At 48.9% G+C, this 22,576-nt stretch overlaps 1 protein-coding gene across 1 annotated transcript in view; it reads right to left on the bottom strand.

Moving 5' to 3' along the window:
- The window catches only part of Plcg2 (phospholipase C, gamma 2), a 136,868-nt gene that overhangs the window by 75,323 nt on the left and 38,969 nt on the right, over positions 1 to 22,576 (bottom strand). The window contains exons 3-5 of the mRNA NM_172285.2: positions 3,702 to 3,845; positions 2,424 to 2,517; positions 1,704 to 1,751 (exon numbers count right to left, since the gene is read on the bottom strand). Of these exons, the coding sequence (NP_758489.1) occupies positions 1,704 to 1,751; positions 2,424 to 2,517; positions 3,702 to 3,845 (286 nt within the window). The remainder of the gene's footprint in view (positions 1 to 1,703; positions 1,752 to 2,423; positions 2,518 to 3,701; positions 3,846 to 22,576) is intronic.

The raw sequence follows: 22,576 nt of genomic DNA, 5'->3' as shown, positions 1-22,576 counted from the left end.
CAGGATGGAAGTCAAGCCTGCATGCAGGCTAGGCAAGCACTCGACCAGATAAGCTATAGTCCGGTCTCAAAATAAACCTTTTTAAACAAAAGGTCCAATGTGAGACAAACTCGAGACAAGGATTATAAAGAGTTAACACCATCCACTGCCAAGTTCTCCATGCAGGGTAGTGTTTGCTTGTTTGTTTGTCTGTAGGGATCTTTTTTTTAAACATATTATTTAATTTTATGTGCATGAGTGTTTTGCCTACATATATGTATGTGCACTACGTGTATGCCAGGTACCTGTGGATTTCAGAAGAGGGCATTGGGTCCCTTAGAACTGGAGTTACAGATGGTCATGAGCCCACCATATGGGTGCTGAGAATCAAACTCGAATCCCCTGCAAGAGCAAAGATTGCTCTCGCCTGCGGCGCCTTCTCTCCAGTCCCAGGGTGGCCTATATTGCTTGGTTATTAATTAGAGGAAGGAAATAAGAGGCTAACCAGTCACCAACTCAGAAAGAAAGGCAAATTTAAACAAAGGATGCTATGGCCATTCATCCTCCAGGCCAGCAAAGGACAAAGACCAGTGCAGCAGAGACAGTGGGCAGGTCAGTGCCCTCAGCGCCACAGCTGGAAGTCACCCCTGTCACCATATTCTGCCACCATACACCGGGAGCTGGCATCGGGCAACTAAGGAAGTCCCCGACTCACACGTACAGCACCCAAGTTCACACTCCAAGGTTGGCTCTCACAAAATTAACATGAAGTCAGAAGCCATTATGTATTTACCAATGGGGAAACAGTTGCTGGGTGAGCACTGCCTTTGCCTAAGGAAAAACCCAAGCAGAGTATCTATTTTTAAAAAACAAAACAAAACAAAAAAAAAACAAAACAGGCCTGGAGGTACAGGTCTCTCAGCTCAGCTATGCAAGGGCCTGAGGCAGGAAGATTAAAGTTCAAAGCCAGTTGAGGGCTACAGAGAGAGTTAGAGGCCAGCCTGAATGGTCTAGGGAGATTCTGTCTGAAAACAAAAAGAAGAAGCTAGAGACAGTAGAACTCTTGTCTAGGATCCACCAGTGGAGGGCTGCGGTCATGGCTAAGGGATAGAGTGAATGCCTAGCTTGCAGAAGACCTAAGGTTCAATTCTAAGAACAGAAAGATGGGGTGAAGGGAGAGAGAGGAAGAGAGGAAGAGGAAAGAGGGAGGGGTAGAGGGAGGGGGAAGAGGGAGGGAGGAGGGAAGGAGGGAGGAGAGAGGGAGGGAATTAAACACAGAATCTGACAGAGACCCTGTGTGCTGGCTGGCCAAGTCCCATCCTCCAGGGACTGTGAAATACACAGAGAGGCACATCATCGCATCTTACCCTCATCCCTGCCCAGAGTCACACCACTGTCACCAAACAAAGCTTGCTCCCTCAGGACCAGTCTCTCCCATCATACATTGCAGGCACGGCGTCACAATGTTTCCTGCTGGGTTCCCAGGACGTGGTAGGTGTTCCAGCCTTTGTGACAAGGTCCCAGACCCATGTCAAATGTCACCTCAGCAGCACGACAGGAGCTTCACTCCATCAGAAGCTTCAATCATTCAATCATTCTGGGTTACCGTCAACCCCAGAACCTGAGACCCTTTCAACCACAGGGCATGTACTGACCCATCCTGCCCCCCAAACACTGAAACAAGCAAGTATCACAGTTCACAGAAAACCGCTGATGGGCCTTACCTGTTTCTTCGGGTTTGATCTACTGAATAAATCTGTTTTCTCAGCCAACTGCAAAGAGAATGTGAAGCCAAAAAGAGGGGAGAGTCAAAAATACTGCAAGTTCAAAGAGCTCTAGGGAATGAGGACAAAGTCCCCAAAAGGAGAAGGGGTCCCCAACATCCTCACAAGGCTGCTTGGTAACAAGACTCCACCTGTGGCTGAAGACCCCTGTCTGAGCCCCGAGGGAGCATCCATGAGATCAAGTGAGGCCTCCATAAAGGACAACTCCCCATCACTAATTCCCAACCAGCTGAGAAGAAAGAGTGGTATATGTGGGAAGGTGTTGGTTCATTGCGGGAGGGGTAGTGGCCCAGCCCTGGGTCCTATGCACACATATCACACTGAAAACAATCCACGTGAAGGGCATATAGAAGAATGTATATGAACAAATATTTATATGCTTGCAGATATTCACAGAAAGATTCATTTACATGTGTGCATGCACACATACACCAATGAGTGTTTCCATCTCAGCTGAAGTGCCCTCTTCACGCCAAAGGTCAAGGCTCAACACTAGGGAGAAAGGATCTTATGTGGAGCACTGGAGAGTTCTTAGCCACTATCAGGGGCTGCTGCACACAGGGCACTGATGAACTTGGGGACTCGATGTCCCATTTTCTCCCTTTGGTCTATTCCCGAAGACCCTAGAACAAAGGAGGATGATGCCAGTGGGTTGTGTACCTCTCAATCATTGTGGGGGTGGATGCACTCATCGCTTCCTGGTGTAGGATCTTCAAACCAGAGAGCCACTTCACCGCATCCTCCTTTGAGTCCGCTGTAGACAGAATTGGAGAGGGGGCAGTGAACTCTGGGTGACTCTTGTTGTTTCTGCTGGGGGCTGGAATCTGGGACCTTGTGAATGGTAGCTCTACCTCTGAGCTCTAGATGGATATACCATTGAGATGGCCAGAAATCCCATCTCCGGATATGTAAGTTTATACGTTCTCACATGTGTATTTATACATGTACATATGTGAGATGTGTATGCTGTGTCATGTGTATAGGCATGTGTGTAGTGTGTACATGTATGTGCTGTGTGCATATGTGAGTTCTGCATAAGTGTTTTATATGTACATCCATGTGTGCTATGTGCATGCATCCATATGTGTGCTGTGCAGAGGCATATGTGATAGTTATATGCATGTACATGTGTTTATTGATATGTGGATTCATCTGTGTGCTTTTGCATGTGTGGTATGTGCATGCATTTTGTGCTGTGTGTGCATTGTATGTGCTATGCGTATATGTTACATGTTTACTGTGTTCAAGAATGTGTGTTGCGTGTGTGTCATGTTCATGCATGCATGTGTTATGCCCATATGTGCACACATGTATTGCTGTATGCAGCCATGCATGTATATACTGTGGGCATACATGTTTGTGCTGTATGGATACATATGAATGTATGCTGTGTGTGCACATGCATATATGTATTGCTGTGTGTATGTGTATGCTGTGTGCACGCATGCATGCTTGCATACTATATACATGCATGTGTGTGCATGCATCCATATGTGCTATGTTCATGTATGCCCATGCATATATGTGTGTGCTCTGTGCCTGCATATGTACCCAAGGTCATTCAGATGAGTGTTTATTGTGCAGCAACCACTGTAGGAAACAAGTGACATGTTTGTCCAGCAGAGCCTATCTCTCAGTGACCATGTTAACTACCTTCATTTAACTCTCAACTTGAGCCAGGCAGACAGGTAACATACTTCTCACAACGTCCCAAGGAGAAAGCCACATCGCTGTCCCCAGGTCACAGCCAAGCAAACTGCAACTTGGAAAGGTTAAATACCCATGCCCAAAGACACAAGCTACAAAGCAGTAGGATGGGGACCCAAGACCAGGGTTCCCAGAGCATGCATTAGCAGACATGAAGTATGATCTCTCTCAGAAGGAGGAGGAGGTGGCAGGGGGGTGGGCGGAGGGATGTCCAGACAAATGTGCACCCACTTGCCAAACTGAGCGTGCTGAGGACAAACTGGGTGCCGTAGAGGATGGTGAAGCAACATTCTGCCTTGTGGCGGACAGCCTTGGCTCGCTCAAAGTCCTTGGAGTTCTTCCCCGGACGGATTTCCTTTATCTCCATGATGTCCACTGAGAGAAAACAAATAAAGCTTGTCAGATTCCCCAGTTCCCTGCAGGAGAGGATAGAGCCCCGCCCTGCAGCCCTGGGACCCCAGCACCTCGGTCCTAGAAGACAGCTGTGAGTCCATCTCTGACCAGAGTCCCATCTGAGCTCAGGGTCCAATTCTCCTGAGTGTGGACAGGAAACCAAAAGCCACCAGGCCATCTGCCTCCTCCCAGGCGGCCCAGGAGGAAGGGTGCTATGGTGTGATCGTTAAATGTGCCCCAACACTCAGGTGTCTGTCAGAAGCTTGAACCCGACACTGAAAACAGCCATCAGAAGTGGGGCCATGAGGAGGTGACTGGATCAGAGTCCAGGCCTTGTCGATGAACTGGTCAAGTGACAGGTTTAGAACCTGATGGGTCATTAGGAGTGCTAGACAAGAGGTAGGGTCTGGCCGGAAGGAAATCATTCCTTCATCCTCCTTCCCTCGTTCCACCTACACTCCCCTTCCTGGCCACCATGAGATGGGCACCTGTGCTTCACCACACGTTCCCCTCCTCCGTGTGTCACCACAGCCCAGGGACAACTGAGCCAAGTGGCCATGGGCTGAAACCTTCAAAACCAAGGATCAAAACCAAACATATCTTAGTGGGTTGTCTCTGCTGTGTTGTCACAATGAAAAGCTGGTTGACACAAAGGCTTTGGTGATTCCCTACTTCACAGCATCCCCTTCCCAAGACAGACACAGAAAACTAAAGCTTTGTGCTTTGCCAATGGAACTGGTCTTTAGGGATAAGACCCAGATTACTCTATCATAGCAGGAGAGGGACTGATGCTCACTGGAGACCTCTCTGGGTGTTGCTAAGAGTACCACCCATGCCAGTGACTAATTCTGCTTGTCATCTTCTTTTCCCTTGAGTTCCAACAGCCCCAAATGCCACTCGCTTCAACTGAAGCAAGAAAAGGGGGGGGGGCACTGAATGGCTGCATTCAGGTGCAAAAGCTGCAAGAACCAGACGACCAGGATGCCCGTTGCAACACAGCATCTTCTCAGCCAAATATGCGTAATATCTTCACCTAAGCAAGACCTGTATAATGACGCCACTAGCTGAGATAACCAACATGGAGGCGGGAAATGTCACAAGACCCCAACCCCTAGATGAGTTACAGGCAATCAATGACTGCTGAGAGACAAACAGTTTTCTCCAGAGAAGAGCCCCCTATGGGTCATCGGGTCTCAAGTGGTTACATGTAATCAACACTAAGCAGACTTAGTAGATTCTAGATAAATAGATATTGATAAATTGATATAAGAGGTACATATTTGATCTCTGACACCCTCCCCACCAAATCTTGGGACACAATTTCTAAAACTCATAGTATCTCCAAACTGATCTGTCTTTCCTGTGACCAGGAGCTCTCCTGATAGAGTCTCAGGATGGGAGCTGGTTGACAGAATAGCAGGTGATTTCAGGATCTAAACTTTCAGCCCCAACCTTTCATCAGGGCTGAGGTAGAGGTATGACCGATGGGCAATGGTTTAATGCACTGTGCAACTTCCACAATGAAGTTTTTACATGAGCGCAATACAAAACTCGGGGCACTTCCCAGCTGTTGAACATACGAAGGTTACTGGAGGATGTAAGCAAGCCAAGCTACATGGGATGGGGCTGAGACAGGACTCTCCACACATGTCCTGCCCTGGGCATGCATCTCTGCTATCTAGACATCTACCTGCCTTCTCTGTAATAGGTTTTACAGTAAACCAGGGAAGATGACGGGTTCTCTGAGGTCCATGAGCCATTTTAGCAAAGTCCTCAAACCCTAGGAGATAGTTGTCATCATAAGTCTGTAGTTGATCAGTAAGAAGCAAAGGATCTAAACCAGTAAAGTGAGGGGGCCCCAATGGGATGGATGGCACCCCAATCTATGAGATCAGACACACCATCTGCCAAGAACTATCAAAACTGAACAGAATCAGAGGGCACCTAGCTGGTGTCCACTGGAGCGCTGGTGGCTTGCTTTTATAAGAGAAGGTGGTGATAGAGGCAGAGAAGAAGGAAGAGGGAGAAGAGGAGAAGGAGAAAGAAAATGAATAGGACAAGCCAGGCGGTAGTGGCTTACACCTTTAATCCCAGCACTTGGGAGGCAGAGGCAGGAGGATGTCTATGCATTCAAGGTCAGCCTGGTCTACAGAGTGAGTTCTAGGATAGTCAGGGAAACACAGAAAAATCCTGCCATGAAAAACAAAACAAAACAAAACAAAACAAAACGAGGAAAAAGATAATATTCATAGCACACATACCAGAGAAGGCCGTCCACTTCGAGTGACCTGTGCATTGAGTTGTAAAGCCTCACAAATATGCACGGCCATGGGCACAGCCAATCTTAGAATATTCTGTGACACAGCGAAAAACCTGGACCTTCACTGTCACGCCACCCCACCCCATCCTTTTTCAGCCCCGCATTGCCAGGAGCAACAACTAAACTGCACGTGACTTCTCTGCACTCAACAATTCTGGATATTTCATATACATGGAATCAAGGAACATGGTCTCTGGTCTGGCTTCTTTCCCATGGCATGACCTTTTCAAGGTACACCTGTGCTGAGTAGGACCATCTCAAAGTCTCCCTGTTGCTGGAGCGTGAGTCAGCACTCCAGTCATGACTATGGGTGATGCCACCCCCGCCTCCCCGAGTACTTGAATTCCTCGTTTTCCCTTCCCGTTCATCACCCACAGATGAACACTTGGTTCTGGTGACAAGGCTGCTGTGAAGCATCTCGGGCAAGTGCTATGTTGGATTCTCTTGGGGAGATTGAGGGCTAGGAACTAGTTCTCCATCCATCAGACCCTTGGGGATGCTGGGATAGCAGAAGACTTCAAGCCCAGGCCCCACAGGTTGAAGGTCACACTTCCCAGGCCTGGAGGCTGCATCACCAAGCCCTTCACATCCGTGACTGACACTTCCGGAGTCTATGGATGAGCAGCAGGTGAAGTCCATGGGTAGCTGAGGTGTTCTCCTCTCTGCTCATCGCCATTCAGTGACCAAGAGCTCCCAGGAAGAGAAAAGGCCCTCTCCATCTATGAGAGTGTGCCGTTAAGACATGATCATCTGCAAAGCTGAGATGTTGGTGTGGCATCTCTAGTGACATGCCCAGCAGGAACCCTGTAATAAGCAGGCTCATCCCACAGGGTGATAATCCTACCACCTCAGGCACAGAGCAACATAGGTACCATATGACCTAAGGCTAGGAAAAGAACCTAGAGTTGGGTAGACAGACTCCACAGTCCTGGGTTCATCCAACTCACAAGACATGATATGGCTGGTGTTCAGGCTGAGGGACTCTGAGCCAGCCAGCCTGGGTTTGTCTTGCAACCTCCCCATCAGCGGGGTAGCTTCAGGTAGCAATTTCACTCTGCTTGCCTCTGTTTCCCCAGATATGAAAGTGATAACATCACTCAGAACTTGTGTGTGTGTTTGTGTGTGTGTGAGTGTGTGTGTGTGTGTGTGTGTGTGTGTGTGTGTAGTGTTCCCAACTAAGACAGCATCTAATCATCTTCAGGGAGGTGGCTAGCGGGATTGAGATAGGATCTTGATGTGTAACCGACTGGCCTCGAGCTCATAAACCTCCTGCCTCAGCCTCCCACACGCTGAGATCGCAGGTGTATATCTGTACCTAACAGCTCCTAATGGAGTTTAGACTAAGTGTAGAAACTTATATGTATGTTTCCTATCCATTCTTAAATTCTTTTGGGTGGGGGAGAAAAGGGTTTATTTGGCTTACACTTCCATATTATTGCTCATCATGGGAGGAGGTCAGGACAGGAACTTAAACAGGGCAGGAACCTGGAGGCACCACCACCAGGCTTACAATCCAATCTTGCGGAGTCATTTTCTTTTCTTTTCTTTCTCTCCCTTTTTTTTTATTGGATATTTTCTTTATTTACATTTCAAATGTTATCCCCTTTCCCATCCCCTAAAACCCCCTATTCCATCCTCCCTCCTCCTGCTTCTATGAGGGTGTTCCTCCACCCACCTACCCATCACTCCCACCTCCTTGCCCTCAGTTCCCCTACACTGGGGCTTCTATAGAGCCTTCATAGGACCAAGGACCTCTCCTCCCATTGTTGCATGACAAGGCCATCCTCTGCAACATATGCCATTCTTAAATTCTTAATACAATTGAACAATACTCAGGAATCATTAAAAAATAATGAATATTTTGGATAGCATTGGAAATGTAAATGAAGAAAATACCTAATAAATAATAATAATGAATAAATAATAACACAGTATAGGGCCAGCAAGATGGCTCAGTGGGTAAAGGCCAATGACCTGGGTCCAACCCCCAGAACCTACACAATGGTAGGAGAGAGCTGACCCCTACAAGCTTGTCCTCTGACCTCCAAACCAACACGTTAGGTTCTTGCTTTCCGGATATCAACACTACCGTCTGCCCAAAATGCGCCATCCAGACCTCAGACCTCCTGTAAGGTGTTCAAGTACAGGCACCAACACGACACAAACGGCACACAAACAGCAAAGGCTTGCATTGGTCAGCAGCAAGAGAAGAGCACGCCCACCGCTCTGCATGGTGAAGAGCATCATGTGTAAAACCTGGAACCCCCCCTCAATGGGGTCCCTTCTGACACCTAATGCTGACAGCTCAAAAGCCTGGTACCACACTAACAGAGCTGAGCTTCAGTTACTGCTTCAACAGATTACTTCATTACTGTTTCCATGACAATGCAAAGCAGACTACACACAGAAGAACATGGTAACTCAGCATTCTACCAATTCTACCATGAGTGTGTGTATGTGTGTTATATGACTATGTACATGATTGTGTGTGTACATGGAGGGTTCCCTTGGACAAACTAGTGAGCACAAAGGCCAGAGGTCAACACTGGGTCTCTTCCTCTATTGCTTTCCATCTTGCTTTTTAAACATTTGTTTGTCTGTCTGTCTGTCTGTTTGTTTTGTGTGTGTGTGTGTGTGTGTGTGTGTGTGTGTGTGTGTGTGTGTATGTTCACACGAGTGTCTCAGCATACATGTCAAACCTAAGAACAACTTGTGCATGTCAACTCTCCCCCTGTGAGTCCCAGAGATAAAATTCAGGTTGTCAGAACTGGGAGCAAAAACCTTTACCCTCTCAGTCCATCTCTCTAGCCCTCCACTTTACTTTTTAAACTTACTTTTATTTTACCTGTATGCCTGTGTACCACATGCATGCAGTGCCCGTGAAGGCCAGAAGAGGATGCCCTGAAACTGGAGTTCAGGAAGTTGGGAGTGACCATGTGCATGCCAGGAACCCAACCCAGATCCTCTTTAAAAGAAGCCAGTACTCTTAACCACTCAACAATCTCTCCCGAAAGCTCACCAATTCAGCTAGACCGGCAGCCAGTGAGCCCCACGCATCAGTCTGCCTCTGCCCCTCCGGCTCTGTGGTTACAGCTACTTATTCTGTGTTCAGATTCTATGTGAACACTGGGGATCCACACTCCGGTCCACCTGCTTACCCAGCAAGCACTTCTCGAATGAGCCATCTCCCCACCACCTCTACACCATGTCGCACACACCACACTGGATAGGTGCAGCTGTACAACACCTCACATAAACACCCTAGGGAAGAATAGTTTATTTTGGCTCCCAGTTGCAAGTTTTACTCCCTCGTGATGGATATGGGGTGTCAGAGCAGAGTTCAGCCAGGAGAAGGATTTAGGGGAAAGGGACACAGACAGACAGACAGATGGACGGACAGACGGACGGATGGACGGACGGATGGACGGACGGATGGACGGACGGATGGACGGATGGGTGGACAGACAGATGAACAAGAGGCCCAGGCAAGATATAACTCCAAAGGGTATACTCCAGGAACATTCTAGCTAGTTCCTACCTCCTAAAGTTTCTAGAACCTTCCAAAAGAATACCACCAGCTAGGAACCAGGCCTTCAATACATGAGTCTGTGGAGAAGGGCTCTTCCCATTCAAATCATAACACATCCTCAGCCATTACATCACTACAGCATAAAAAAAAAAAAAAGTGGTATTCTTTGAGTAAATGCTCTGTAACTGGGGGGCAGGGTAGGATGGGGAAGGAGACTAAAAGAGTCTGCTCTGAGTGCTACGCAGTGCTTAGGAAACTGGTTGGGATGCCCAGATTAAGTGACAATCCTATAGCCTTTGTGTCATGAATATGACAGAATATATTGCTAGCCCCACAAACGGGCCTTCCTTCGTGTTCTCAGAAATGTTTTAGATTCCAGGGCCAGGGAGATGGCTCAATGGGTAATGTGCTTGCTATGCAAGCATGAGGAGCAGAGCTTAGATGCCCAGCACCTACATAAAAGCTGGGTGTGGCTGTAAGGCTGGCCCTGGGGGATAAAGACAAGTCCTTGGAGTTCATGGGCCAAACGAGACACATACACACACATCACCCATACACACACACATATACACACACATACACATGCACACACACACATATACACACACATCACACATACACATATACACACACATACACATGCACACATACATATACACACACATCACACATACACTACACACATACATATGCACACACACATACACACACATCACATATCACACATACACACACACATACACACACATATACACACATACTTACACACAGCACACATACACATGCACACACACATACACACACCACACATACATACACATACACACACATGCACATACACACACATATACACACATATACACACACATCACACATACACACATCACACATACACATCACACATACATATGCACACACACATACACACACATCACATATCACACATACACACACATACACACACATATACACACACACAGCACACATACACCCACACACACACACACATGCACACACAAATCACACATACATACACACATCACACATACACATGCACACACACATACACACACCACACATACATACATATACACACACATACACACACACACAAATATATTCAGTTCAGCCAAAGAGAAAGAGCCATATTTGTACATGTATCTGAAACAGCACAAGAAGACAACAGACTCTCCACCCACCCACCCACCCACCCCAGTTTCCTGACAACAAATACCACTAATGGGAAGGATATGGGGCAGAATGGTCAGGGGTCATTGTCTGTGCTGGTGGGGATTTCTGCTTCAGGCACACAGTAAAACAATCACCTGTCTTTGCAGAGCAAGCTAAGAGTAGCTGAGCTCAGACCTTGTCTTATGTGGTGGGGCTCGTGGCTGGGCTTCCTGCTTGTAGAAGCAAGATAACAGCCACAAACAAGGCCTGGCCTTTGCATGTCCCACCCCTTCCTGGCATCATCTTGGGTCTTCCCCAGATCTAGATACCCTCTGCACCCTGGTTCCTGGAGTTAGCCACCCTTCCACTTCCTGTCCTCCCCACCCTTGTGGTGCATCCCCATCAACACTCCGTCTCGGTCCCTTGCCTTATATCGTCTACCCTTGGTTGCCCTGCCTGGGATGGGACATGAGTCTTCATATTCAGCTTTTTACCAGGCTTGGTGGCTCACATCTGTTAATCCCAGGAGGCTGAAACAAGAGGATCAGGAGTTCAAAGCCAGCCTGGGCTGCCTGAGACCCTTCCTCAAAAAAACAGAACAAAAGAAAGAAAAACCTTCCAGAAAAATCTTCCTGTCTCCTTGCTTCTCCCTCTCCTGATCTTCAACCTCCAGCAGTGTCCCCTGGTGATGTCCTCCTATCCTTCACACCTAGAGCATGGCTCTCTCTCCCTGTACCTGACCTTAGGTGGCACTGTTTGCCAGCAAACTGCATCTTCATATAGCCTCAAGACATAGTCAAGGGGAAAGACAGACGGAAGGCTAGACAGCTGCACACACGTGCACACACGTGCTCCCACCTCCTTGCCAAGTCATCATTCATACACCCATGTAGTCTCAGCACCAAAAGGAGCCAGCACCGGGGATTTCAAGATGACGTGACAAACAAGGCTCTGTCCCAGGAGTTCTAGGAGCCTAGAAATATAGAGCATGCCCAGTGTCACCAACACATATAAATCTACACATATGTACAGATATGTACACATATGTACAGGAAAATGAGAGGCCAGTAGGATCCGGTACCTACAGGGGAGAAGCCTGTTCTGAGTGGACATGTGTTTGTCTGGCCCAGGTCTTGAAGATGGGCTCAGGTAGGGAAGAGAGAGCAAAGCCCATGAGCACATCCTGGAGTCCAAAGACCCAGGTTCAAACCCCAGCTCTGCTTTCTACCGTTATGGCCTAGTCGTCACCCCACCGCAGTTCTCATGGATAGAGACCCTATTCCACTGCTCTGTGAACCGAAGGAAACAAACTGCAGCCCCAAGAAGTCTCTGTCAAAGTTACGTCAGCTACCGGGGATGATATTCCGGCCACCTCTTAACAGTCCCTTCTGCTGCTTGTAGTTTATATGACAAGAACAAGGGCCAAGAGCTCAGCCAGAGACCGTGGTGAAAGAAACTAAAGATGCCAGGCTGTTTGACATGCAACTGCATGTGACCAGAGACCAACCTAGCCCACAGCAGCCTGAGTAGCCTAGAGACTTGGAAGCATCCAGAAGACCTAGGCTTGAAGCCCCACTCTTTCCTGGCTGGGGGACCCAGGGTGGGTCACTCTCTTCTGGTTTAGCTGCCATTGTTCCATGGATATAAAATGCAGAGCCAGGTCTGGCCTTCTGAACAAAGCCTAAGATATTAAAATTTGCTTGGGAGCTGGGCATATAGATCAGTGGGTAAAATGTTTGTCATGCAGGCATGAGGGCCCAAGTTCAATCCCACAGAGTGCACATTTAAAAAAAAAATCTTAGTATGGTGATGCATGTAATCCCAGCACTGAGGAGGTGGAGACAGAAGAATCCATGAGGCTCAATGGGCACTCAAGGTTGTTCTCTGACCGCCACGGGCAAGAGTACATATGTGTGAATGCATGAGTGTACACACTCATGCACACACACACACCTTAGCACTAAGGATGGGGGGGAAAGACTGCTCTTACTGTCTTGGTGAGAAAGTGACCCCGCAGTTCTAGAGACTGTACTAAGAGCCAACAGAAGAGAGCGTTCATGCCTCCTGCTTCCACGGAAAGAGAGTATGCTGGCAACCATGAGCACACAGTGGTAGCTGTTTGCTGAAATGTTTTGTGTTCCTGCAGAGATGTTAGTCCCTGGGTGGGTTTGAGGTCGCCAAAGCCCCAACCATCCCACCTTCTGCCCCAGACACTCCCTGTCAAGGGAGAGGCAGGGATACTTTCTGATAATGAACCTGGAACGGTCAGGTCAGCTTCAGCTCAGCCTCCTAGTCCTTTTCTGGTTCTATTAACCCCGAAGCAGCCACCTGCCCTGCTTGGCTCCCTGCCACTGAGGGAGGAACTGGCTACAGGCCACCTGTGAGCACCCAAGAGTGCTGGAGACAGGGTGAGCAAGCCACCAAAGTACAAGGCCATAGTTCCAAACCCTCTCTCCAGGCAGCTCACCAAGCCCACGCGCCCAGGATCTGGACACACTGTGGTAGGTATCTTCTGAGCTGAGGATGTAGTTTGGCTGTCAGGATGCCTGCCTAGCATGCACCAGGCCCTGTGCTCAGTACCAGCTCACCATAAACTGGGCATAATGATGTCCATCTGGAATCTCGGCATTGGGAGGTCTAGGCGGGAAAATCAGAAGTTCCAGGTCATCCTTGGCTACATCCATGGTAAGTTTGAGGCCAGCCTGGGCTACGTGATACTCTGTCCCTCCTTGCCCTCCCCCCATTTTTTTTTCAGCTCAATTGTTTGCAAGTTTAGGGAGGAAGATGAGCTTTAGTCTCTGGCCACAAAAAAAAACCCCAGCATGTAATCCTTTCAAGTTCAATGCTACAGTGGCCCTTATATTTGGCCCTTTCTCCTCCTGCTGGAAACTAAGTTAGAATAATCCCCTTTTGCTGTGTCTCCCTGTAATGTATCTTAATACACACACACACACACAAATACATATCTTATACCTCTAAGTTGTGAAATCAGTCATCCTTCCTATGTAAGATTCTAGAGAGGGTGGCCATTTAAAATGAGCACTAGGTGTCACACTGAACGTATAGTGTATGTCTAGAAATCACACAGTCAGGGACTGGGAGGTGGCACCATTGGCGAAGTGGTTGCTGTGCAATCAGGTGGACCTGAGTACAATCCCTAGACTCCACGTAACAATGTCTGCTACAGTGGCATATGCTTGTACGCAGCACAGGGGAGGCAGAGACAGGCAGATCCCCGGGGCTCACTGGCCAGACAGCCTCATTTGGTCAGTCCTGGACCAGTGGGAGCCCTTGTCTCAAGAAGAAAACAAGGGACCTGGGACCTAAGGAATAATGGGATAATAACCTGAGCTTTTCTCCTCTCTCTCTCTCTCTCTCAATCCCTCTCTCTCTTCCTCCCCCGACCCGATCCCCTTTCTCTGGCACTCACACCCACTGATACAAATAAGTGTTAGTACAATGCAGAAAGGATTTGCTACCTTATATAAAGAGCACTTAATATTTAATGTGCTTTGCTACCGTTTATCATAACCATCACATTAAGCCCTCAGTACACAAAATCTATTTCTCGATTCCAGCCCCTGAAGGACCGGCCAGTTTCTTTGTCTTGGTCTGGGCATTGTTTTCTTTGTTGTGTTTGGCTTCAGCACCTCGGCTTGAACACTCTTTCTCCAACTGCAATAGAGCTTTGTGATAAGCAATGGCTGCACGCTGTTGATACTATGTAGCTAATATTTTCCTCAAGTTGCCTTTTTTTTTTTTTAACTGTAGCAAATCAATTCTGAGGATGTTTTCGCAACTCTGACAGAGAGAAAACAAGAGCCATTCAGCAAGCAGCAGAAGAACGATCAAATAGTCATGGCTTCGGTGGAAATGAGACCAGATTGTTAAATTCTACCCAGAAGCAACTGTCTGTCAGCTTGCTACTGAGTTTTAAAGCGTAGGAAGAAACGAACTGCCCAGAGGATGAAGCCAAAGTCGCTGTGTAAGGAATGGAAATAGAGGTCAGAGCAAGGTCTGGGTTAGGGGAGGCAGTCACAGGGATGCAGGGGATAACTCTCCATTTATGCTACCCTCATATCAGCAAGGGCCTTTCAAAAGACTAGCATTTCAGAAGGTGACAGCAGTATGTATGGCTAAGGACAAAAAGTACCTTATTTCGACACACTATCCAGTACCTCCCTGGGCATACAAACTTCTACATGTGCAGCGAAACTGAACAGTCGCCAGGACCTGATTTCCATTCCCAGAAACCATGTAAAAGCCAGGCACAGGGCTATATATCATTACCCTGGCACCCGGCAGGAGAGACAGGTAGGTCCTGCCAGCCAGCCCAGCCAGGTCAGCAAGCACCAGATCCAGTAGGAGACCCAGTCTCAAAAACTAAGGTACAGGGACTGGAGATGTGGCTAAGAGGTTAAAAGCTCGTTGCTCTTGCAGAGGACCCACGGGGTGCTTCACAACTATCTGTGACTTTAGGGCTATTCCAGGGGAATCTGATGCTGACTTCTGGCCTCCAAAGGTATTGCATACACACGGTGCCCTTTAAATGCATATAGACAAAATACCCACATACATGCATCATGATAAATACTTAAAAGAAAATAATTAATATAATGATAAATCTTTAAAAGAAAGTAAGTTGGAAGCCGGGCGTGGTGGCACACGCCTTTAATCCCAGCACTTGGGAGGCAGAGGCAGGCGGATTTCTGAGTTCAAGGCCAGCCTGGTCTACAAAATGAGTTCCAGGACAGCCAGGGCTATACAGGGAAACCCTGTCTCAAAAAAAAAAGTTGGAGAGTGATACAGAAAGACACTTGATTTTGACCTCTGGCCTACACATGCACGCATGCACGCACAGAAGTCAAATGAGTCCTCCTCCCTCCACTGGCGATGTCTCTGTTCCTAAAGCTGACTCCGCCCTCCACCCTTTCAAGACCACACTATTTCCAGACAGGCCAGAAATAGATGGTGCTCTTGCGGCCTCCTGATAAGCAGGGTACTGGAACCCAGAGGAAGTGCCTGCAGGAGGCCCAGAGTTGGCCTGGCACTGGGTGTTCTTTGGTGAAGACCACCGCTTCTGAAATCAGCTGGGAATCCAGTTGTGATCAGCACCAAGGAAGGCTGGGCATGCAGAGCTATCATGGAAGTGGGAAGTTGGGGTCCCAATCTCAAAGGCAGCCCCTCCACACACCTCAGCCAACCAGTGGTCCTACGCAAGCATATGCATGCGTGTGCAGTTTACAGGACATGGCTTTTCTGTGCACTGTGTTCTTTATGGAAAGGAAAGGTTCCTAGACCACTGACTCCTGGCTCTTTTACCGCTGTGCAGAGAGCTTTCTATAGCTTTGCCTCCCCTGGAAAGCACCACACCTTATCCTCCTTCCCAGGACCTCCTGGTACCAGAAAAATACCAAACGGGATAAAGGGGAAGGAGCCCTCATTAAGTCAGCTCTGGCACACACAGGACCACACAGTAGGGTTTCAGTCACTTGTGTCCATCTATAAGGCTACAGTATCGTCATTGCAGCACACGTGGGGAAACTAAGGCAGCGAGTTACTGACTCGCCCTAAGCCATACCAGTCAAGCCAGGATTTGAACCTGAGTGATCTAACTCCAAATTATGTCACTGGGTTTGTTTGTTTGTTTGTTTGTTTGTTTGTTTGTTTTTTCAATGCTAGGAATTGAACTCAGGGTTTCACATAGGCTAGGTAAGTACTCTACCCCTGAGCCATATCCCCAGCCCCAAAGTCAGGGTTCTTTGTTAACTGCTAGCCAGAAAAAGAGGAAGTTAGAAGAAGCCAAGACCCAAAAGTCCTCTCCCCTGAAGCTGGTCACTACTGCTCACATCCAGAGTGTCTTGGCTCCAGAAGTTGAAACAGGCCTGTGGTATACAGACAGACAGACAGACAGACAGACAGACAGACAGACACACACACACACACACACACACACACCACATGGGACAATGAACATTCATAGGCTGTGTGCACACATGCACACAGGGGACATGGTTCCTTGGAATAGAGTTGGCTCTAGGATCTGGGGACCCAGAATCCAGGCCCACCTCCCTCACTCTGTAACTTCAATGCAGTTGTACTGTCTCTCTGAATCTCAGACCCACATCATGTGGACAGTGAGAGCCACCTCAGCAACTGAAAGTCAGACCCCAGGGTGTGAAAACCTGAATAACAGGGGTTCAGAGTAAAGATGGCTCCAGCCTTGGCCTTTGTCACCTGGAGACGACATGCTGGAGACGACGTATGAATGGATAATACTAGCGGTTGCATTGCATTCTGCTCCCCACCCCCCCAAAAATACGTGTAAGTCCCAATCGCCAGGACCAACCAAATGCAATCTTCTTTAGAAATAGGGTCCTTGAGGATAGAGCCAATTTAAGATGGGGCCAAGCTGGAGTAGACTGAAGAAGAGCCAGAGCCCAGAGCATCTTTGTAAGAAGAGAGAAGACAGATGTCATCACATCTGGACACGTACCTGGAATCTCAGCACTCAGAGGGCTGAGCAGGAGGGCAACATTTCCAGGACAGCCTGGGCTACATAGGCGTTCCAAACCAGCCTAGGATACATTGTAAGACATGGCAAGAGACAGCATCTCTAAGAAGCAAGCACTGAAGTGTAGTTCGGGAGCAGGATGCTTTCCCAATATATGCCAAGCCCTGGATTCAATCCCCAGTATTAAAGGAAAGAAAAAGAGGGAAATTTGGGCAAAGGCCCACACAGAGGGAAGAGGACCATCTACTGACAGAAGCAGAGATGTGAGGGAATCTAACACACCAAGTGCAACCCGAGGTGAGCAGGAGGTAAGAGCAGAGCTTCCCCAGGCCTTCAGGGGACCACAGGCCTGCCAGCACCTCCAGGTCAGCTGCCTTCCCTCCAGCATAAGAGAATGACAGTTCCAGAGGACGCGCTGGATACCTTTACTATTGATAGCTGTTACTCCGTTACCTGGGGCCGCTCTGGCTCTCAGCAACCCTATGACAAAGTCATGACACTCATTTGCAGATGTGAAAACTCAGCCTCAGAGCAGATGAGAAGTTGATCCAAGGTCACCCAGGTCACCCAGTCCAAGATACAGCCAACACCCAGAATGAGGAGGAGGTGGTGGCTCCGTGAAGCCGGGCTTCCTCTACCCTGTTCTGCTGAGAAGGGCAGCATCCTGCAGACCAGCGGGAGCAAGGCAACTTTCTCTCTGTGCCTACAGGGTCAAATATCTCAGCTCTGGAGAGCAGAATGATACAAAGATGCACAAGAGTCGTCCAAGCCCCAAGCAAAGACTTCCTCCTTGCTATCGAACTTAAATCAGAGTCAGCTACTAACCAATGCAACCAACACACGCCTCAGGTCATCATCAGGGAGGCCATGGGCTGTCAGGGGGGCGTGTGAAAGGACAGCCTCCTCCAAAATACACATGTGAAATTACCTTAGAAACAATTACGTGCATGCCCATAGATTAGCATCACTGCCTACTTAGGTCAAAGAAGTTTCTCTGTGCGATGGCCAGCGGTTACTGCAGAGACCCTTAGCCGGTCAGGTGCTGAGAAAAAGGAGCTCAGCCTCACATGAGAGCCTACATCACTCTGTCCAAGGCTCAAGGAGGTGGAGACGAAAGAAGGTGAGAGCCAGAGGAAGGTTTGGAGTGCTGTGAACTGCTGTCTTCGAGCATGAGATGGCTATTGTACGACATCCGTGATTACCTGCAAAGGATTGGGCCCCGACAACAGTCCATCATGGAGGGGGCGGGACTCACATTGCCACACCCCTCACGGAAGACCTATAAGCAGGCAGCAGTTGCTGAGAAAGGGTGAGACTTTTTTTTTTTCCTTTTCTGTTCTATTCTTTTCTTTCCTTACCCCCACCCCCCCGCCCCTCACAGGCTTTGTTAAGAAACCTGACCTGGTGCCCTGGAACTCAAGGTATAGACCAGGCTGGCCTTAAACCGAGAGATCAGCCTGCCCCCGACTCCAGGCAGCTGGAATTAAAGGCGTGAGCCATCACTGCCCAGCTAAGAGACATTTTCTTTAGTGGTGTAGCCACTGGTAAGGTGTTTATGCTTGTCAGCCCTGTAACTAACCCTAATTAAACCCACTAGTCACGCTCACAATAAAAAGATTTGAGAGTAGGCTGGAGCAGGTGACCACTGGGGGAGTGGGAGGGGCACAAGAGAAGACAATGGGAGTGAATTTTTTTTTTAAAGCAGTAAATTCATGTATGAACATGTCATAATGGGTTACGCATTAATTTTTGGCGATGATAGATATATGCCAATAAAAAATTCTTTAGTGCTGAGCAGTGGTGGCGCACACCTTTAATCCCAGCACTTGGGAGTCAGAGGCAGGCAGATTTCTGAGTTTGAGGCCTGCCTGGTCTACAGAGTGAGTTCCAGGACAGCCAGGGCTACACAGAGAAACCCCATCTCGAGAAACCAAAAATAAATAAATAAATAAATAAATAAATAAATAAATAAAATTTTAAGATAGTAATTCTTTAGGGAAAAAAAAGATTCTCAGAAAGGACAGGTGGGCCTTGGTCCCCAAGAGTTCCCCTCTAGGAAAAATTTCCTGCCTTCCTCAGACTTCCCCTCCCGAGCACTCTTGCAAGAAACCACAGCCCCGAGACCCCAGAAGTAGTTATTCAGGGTTCCCATCCCTCAGGCCCAGGCCCAGGCCTTTCTACAGAGTCCCTCCTGCCTCTCTGAGCTGTGAAACTCTTCATTGTTTCCTTTTTGCAGAAAAGGAAACCGGCTTGAAAAGGTCAGGGAAGCTCTGCCCAAGCCCTGCTGGTCCAGAGCAGGGCTCAGCTCCTAAGCCAAGACACTCACACCCACGGATGGGTGGCCATTCCATCAGCAGCCCCGTAGACACAGAGCACTGCCAATGTCAAGTTCCAGCTAGAAACATCTGACTTGGACAGAGAACAGACAGGGCTTCCTTGAGGTAGAGGCCTAGCTCCAGCCTGACCAGCCGCTTCATCTTCCCACCAACTCCTGAGAAGAGCCACCCTCAGAAGGTGCAGCCAGGGCCACCTGGTTGAGGTTTGATGCCAAAGCTATCAGGGTGATAATTAGTGTCTCAAAGTGTAAGGCCAGAAGATAAGGTGAGCAAGGCTGGTTTCCCACTCCTCCTGTTTTCCAGGAAACTCCCACAAGGCCTTCTCCAAACACCCTGGGGTGGTGAGTGACAGGGTTAGAGAAACTGCAGCCAGGTCACACTAGCTCAGGAACGTTAGGCTGACAACACCACACAAAAAGAAGAGGGTGCAGATGAGGTGTGGGCAGGGGGTGGGGGCGGTGGTCTCTGGGAGATTATTCCAGAGCCCTAGTTGACTCTACCCTACACCTAAGCCTCGGCCTATGTAGTGGCTCCCTGGGATTGAAAGCCTTGGGGAGCACAGATCTTACTGTGTGTGTGTGTGTGTGTGTGTGTGTGTGTGTGTGTGTGTGTGATGCACTAGTTAGTGTGGGTACCTGCACATATGTGCTGTATGTACTACTTAGTGTGGGTATGTACGTGCATGTGGGCGGGGTGTGTGCAAGTGCACACATGTAGGTCTTGAGTGAACCAGTTAGTGTGGCTGTGTGCATGTGTGTGTTCAGGTGCATTTGCACACATGTGAAGGCCCAAGGTTGACATCAGAGGTCACTCACCAAACCTGAAGCTCTTCAGTTTGGCTTGGCTGGCTGGCCAATAGGCCCTGCCCCTTCAGCACTGGGGTTACAAACCTCTACAGGCAGCTTTTTCCATAGGCACTGGGGACCTACACTCAAGTCGCTGTACTTGGACAGTAGGCACCTTATGTACTGACCCAACTCCTCAGAACCTCTCGTTCTTTAAAGACTTGATTTTCCCACAGTCCCTTAGAGCCCGTCTGAGTCCCTGAACCCTAAATGCAACCCTTGGTTTGGTATCACCTCCTTCAGGATGAGGGAGGAGAAAGCTCTAGAGGCACCAGCTCCACAAGACAGCCCAAGCGGGATCGAGTGCCCCACACGAAAGCCTTGCTCCGACAGCCACCTCTGTGCATCTCCTCTTCCTCTCCCAGACTTCCTCTTTCCTGCTTCTTGCTCCCTTTTTACTGTAACCACTCAAGATGACCCATGGGTGACCATCAGGGCCCAGCACCAGACTGCACACACAAGGGACCATCAAACTCCTTCTGGCCCGCTTATCCCGTTCTCTGCCTCATCCTTGGCTTTGCAGGAAGCGTGGTCGTGTGACAGTGAGGCATTGGGCCAGCTCTGTATCAGACTCCCGGAAGTTTAATTGAGGTGGCATTAGGCCTGGGAATGTACCTCAGATGATAGCGTGTTTGCACAGCATGCTCAAGGTCCTGGCTTTGATCCCCAGGACTGTCGAACCGGGGCATGGTGCTGCGGGCCTGTCATCCCGGCACTCAGGAGGTGGAGATCTGAAGTTCGAAACCATCCTCAAGTAGACAGCAAGGTCTCTGCTAGCTTGGGCTGTATGAGACCCTGACTCTGACATAACAAATAGATAAATGTAAACTGTTCAAAAAGATATGGAGGCGATACACTGCTATGGAACTGGGAATTGTTTCCAGAAGTGTAGCAGCTACGTGAGATAGTGACTGGGAGAGGGTCTCTGGTCATGTCCACCGCCTAGCTCCACAGCGTAATAGCGGGAATTCCTGGCCAAGCACTCATGGTTAGTAAAGGGCTCTCAAGCACCAGCCTCTTTGCCTGTCATGATATCACAACCAGCCCATTCCTCAGAGGAGAAGACTGAGGCTCTAGCATGACTCCCCTCCCCTCCCCTCACCCCGCTCCAAGCTCAAGCTAAGGACTTGCACCCAGTGGGTTCCTACAGGACAACTGCCCACAGAAATGGCTCTGCTAGGGGACAGAGCAGGGCCCCGGGCCAGCCTCACTCTTGCAAATGAGTCCTCCTTGCTGCTGTGGTTAGCAGGCCAGCCCTTCATTTCCCCACCAGGCTCAGCGTTTTGCAAACCAAGCCTTAGGGTGGGCAGGGTCATCTCCTGGCAGTTCCCCCGCTGCAGCCAGTGGGGAGATGAGCAATTGCTTCCCTCTCAGAAAGGCAGCACGGGGCCAGAAGCAGAGCCTGGGTCCTGAACCTCCTCCAGCCCAGGTAGATGGGGCAGCCTGAGCTCCCCATTAACGGAAACAGAAATTTAATTTGCTCCGTGGCCAGATCTACAACTGGCCTCCCCTCCCCGCAGCCGTGTCCAGGGCCCCAGCTTGGGGTCCCTAGCCTGCTGTGTCACCAACACCACCTGTCACCCCTCTGACCTCCACTTCCTGCTGGTAAGGTGAAAAAAGAAAAACATACACAAGGGGACCTGAGGGTTTAAAGAAATAAGTTCATATTCAAGAGCTTAACAAGTACCTGGCAAAAGCCTACACTCAAGCTGCTGTCAATCAAAAGTTCTCGTGGTCAGTGACAGTGTCAGACCCAGGTGCCTGCCGGGCATTGCTCTGGAAGACAGGCATCAAGCAGGGGACGAGACAGATCTCCGGTAAATTAGTAAGTACAACATTTGGCAGCAATAAGTACCATAAGACTTAACCAGAGTGAGCCATGACAGGACGGGAGGGATGCTCTCTGAGTGATCAGGGAGGTCTCCCTCAGAAAGTGACATGGAAGCTGACATCTAAGAAAGGTTACCCTAGGAGCCGCAGGTCTCAGCTCAGTGGGTAA

This window comes from Mus musculus, chromosome 8 (assembly GCF_000001635.26).
Source record: "Mus musculus strain C57BL/6J chromosome 8, GRCm38.p6 C57BL/6J".
In the NCBI taxonomy this organism is placed as follows: Eukaryota; Metazoa; Chordata; class Mammalia; order Rodentia; family Muridae; genus Mus; species Mus musculus.
The sequence above is the reverse complement of the archived record's forward strand: the minus strand, read 5'-3'. Positions and strand labels throughout refer to the sequence as shown.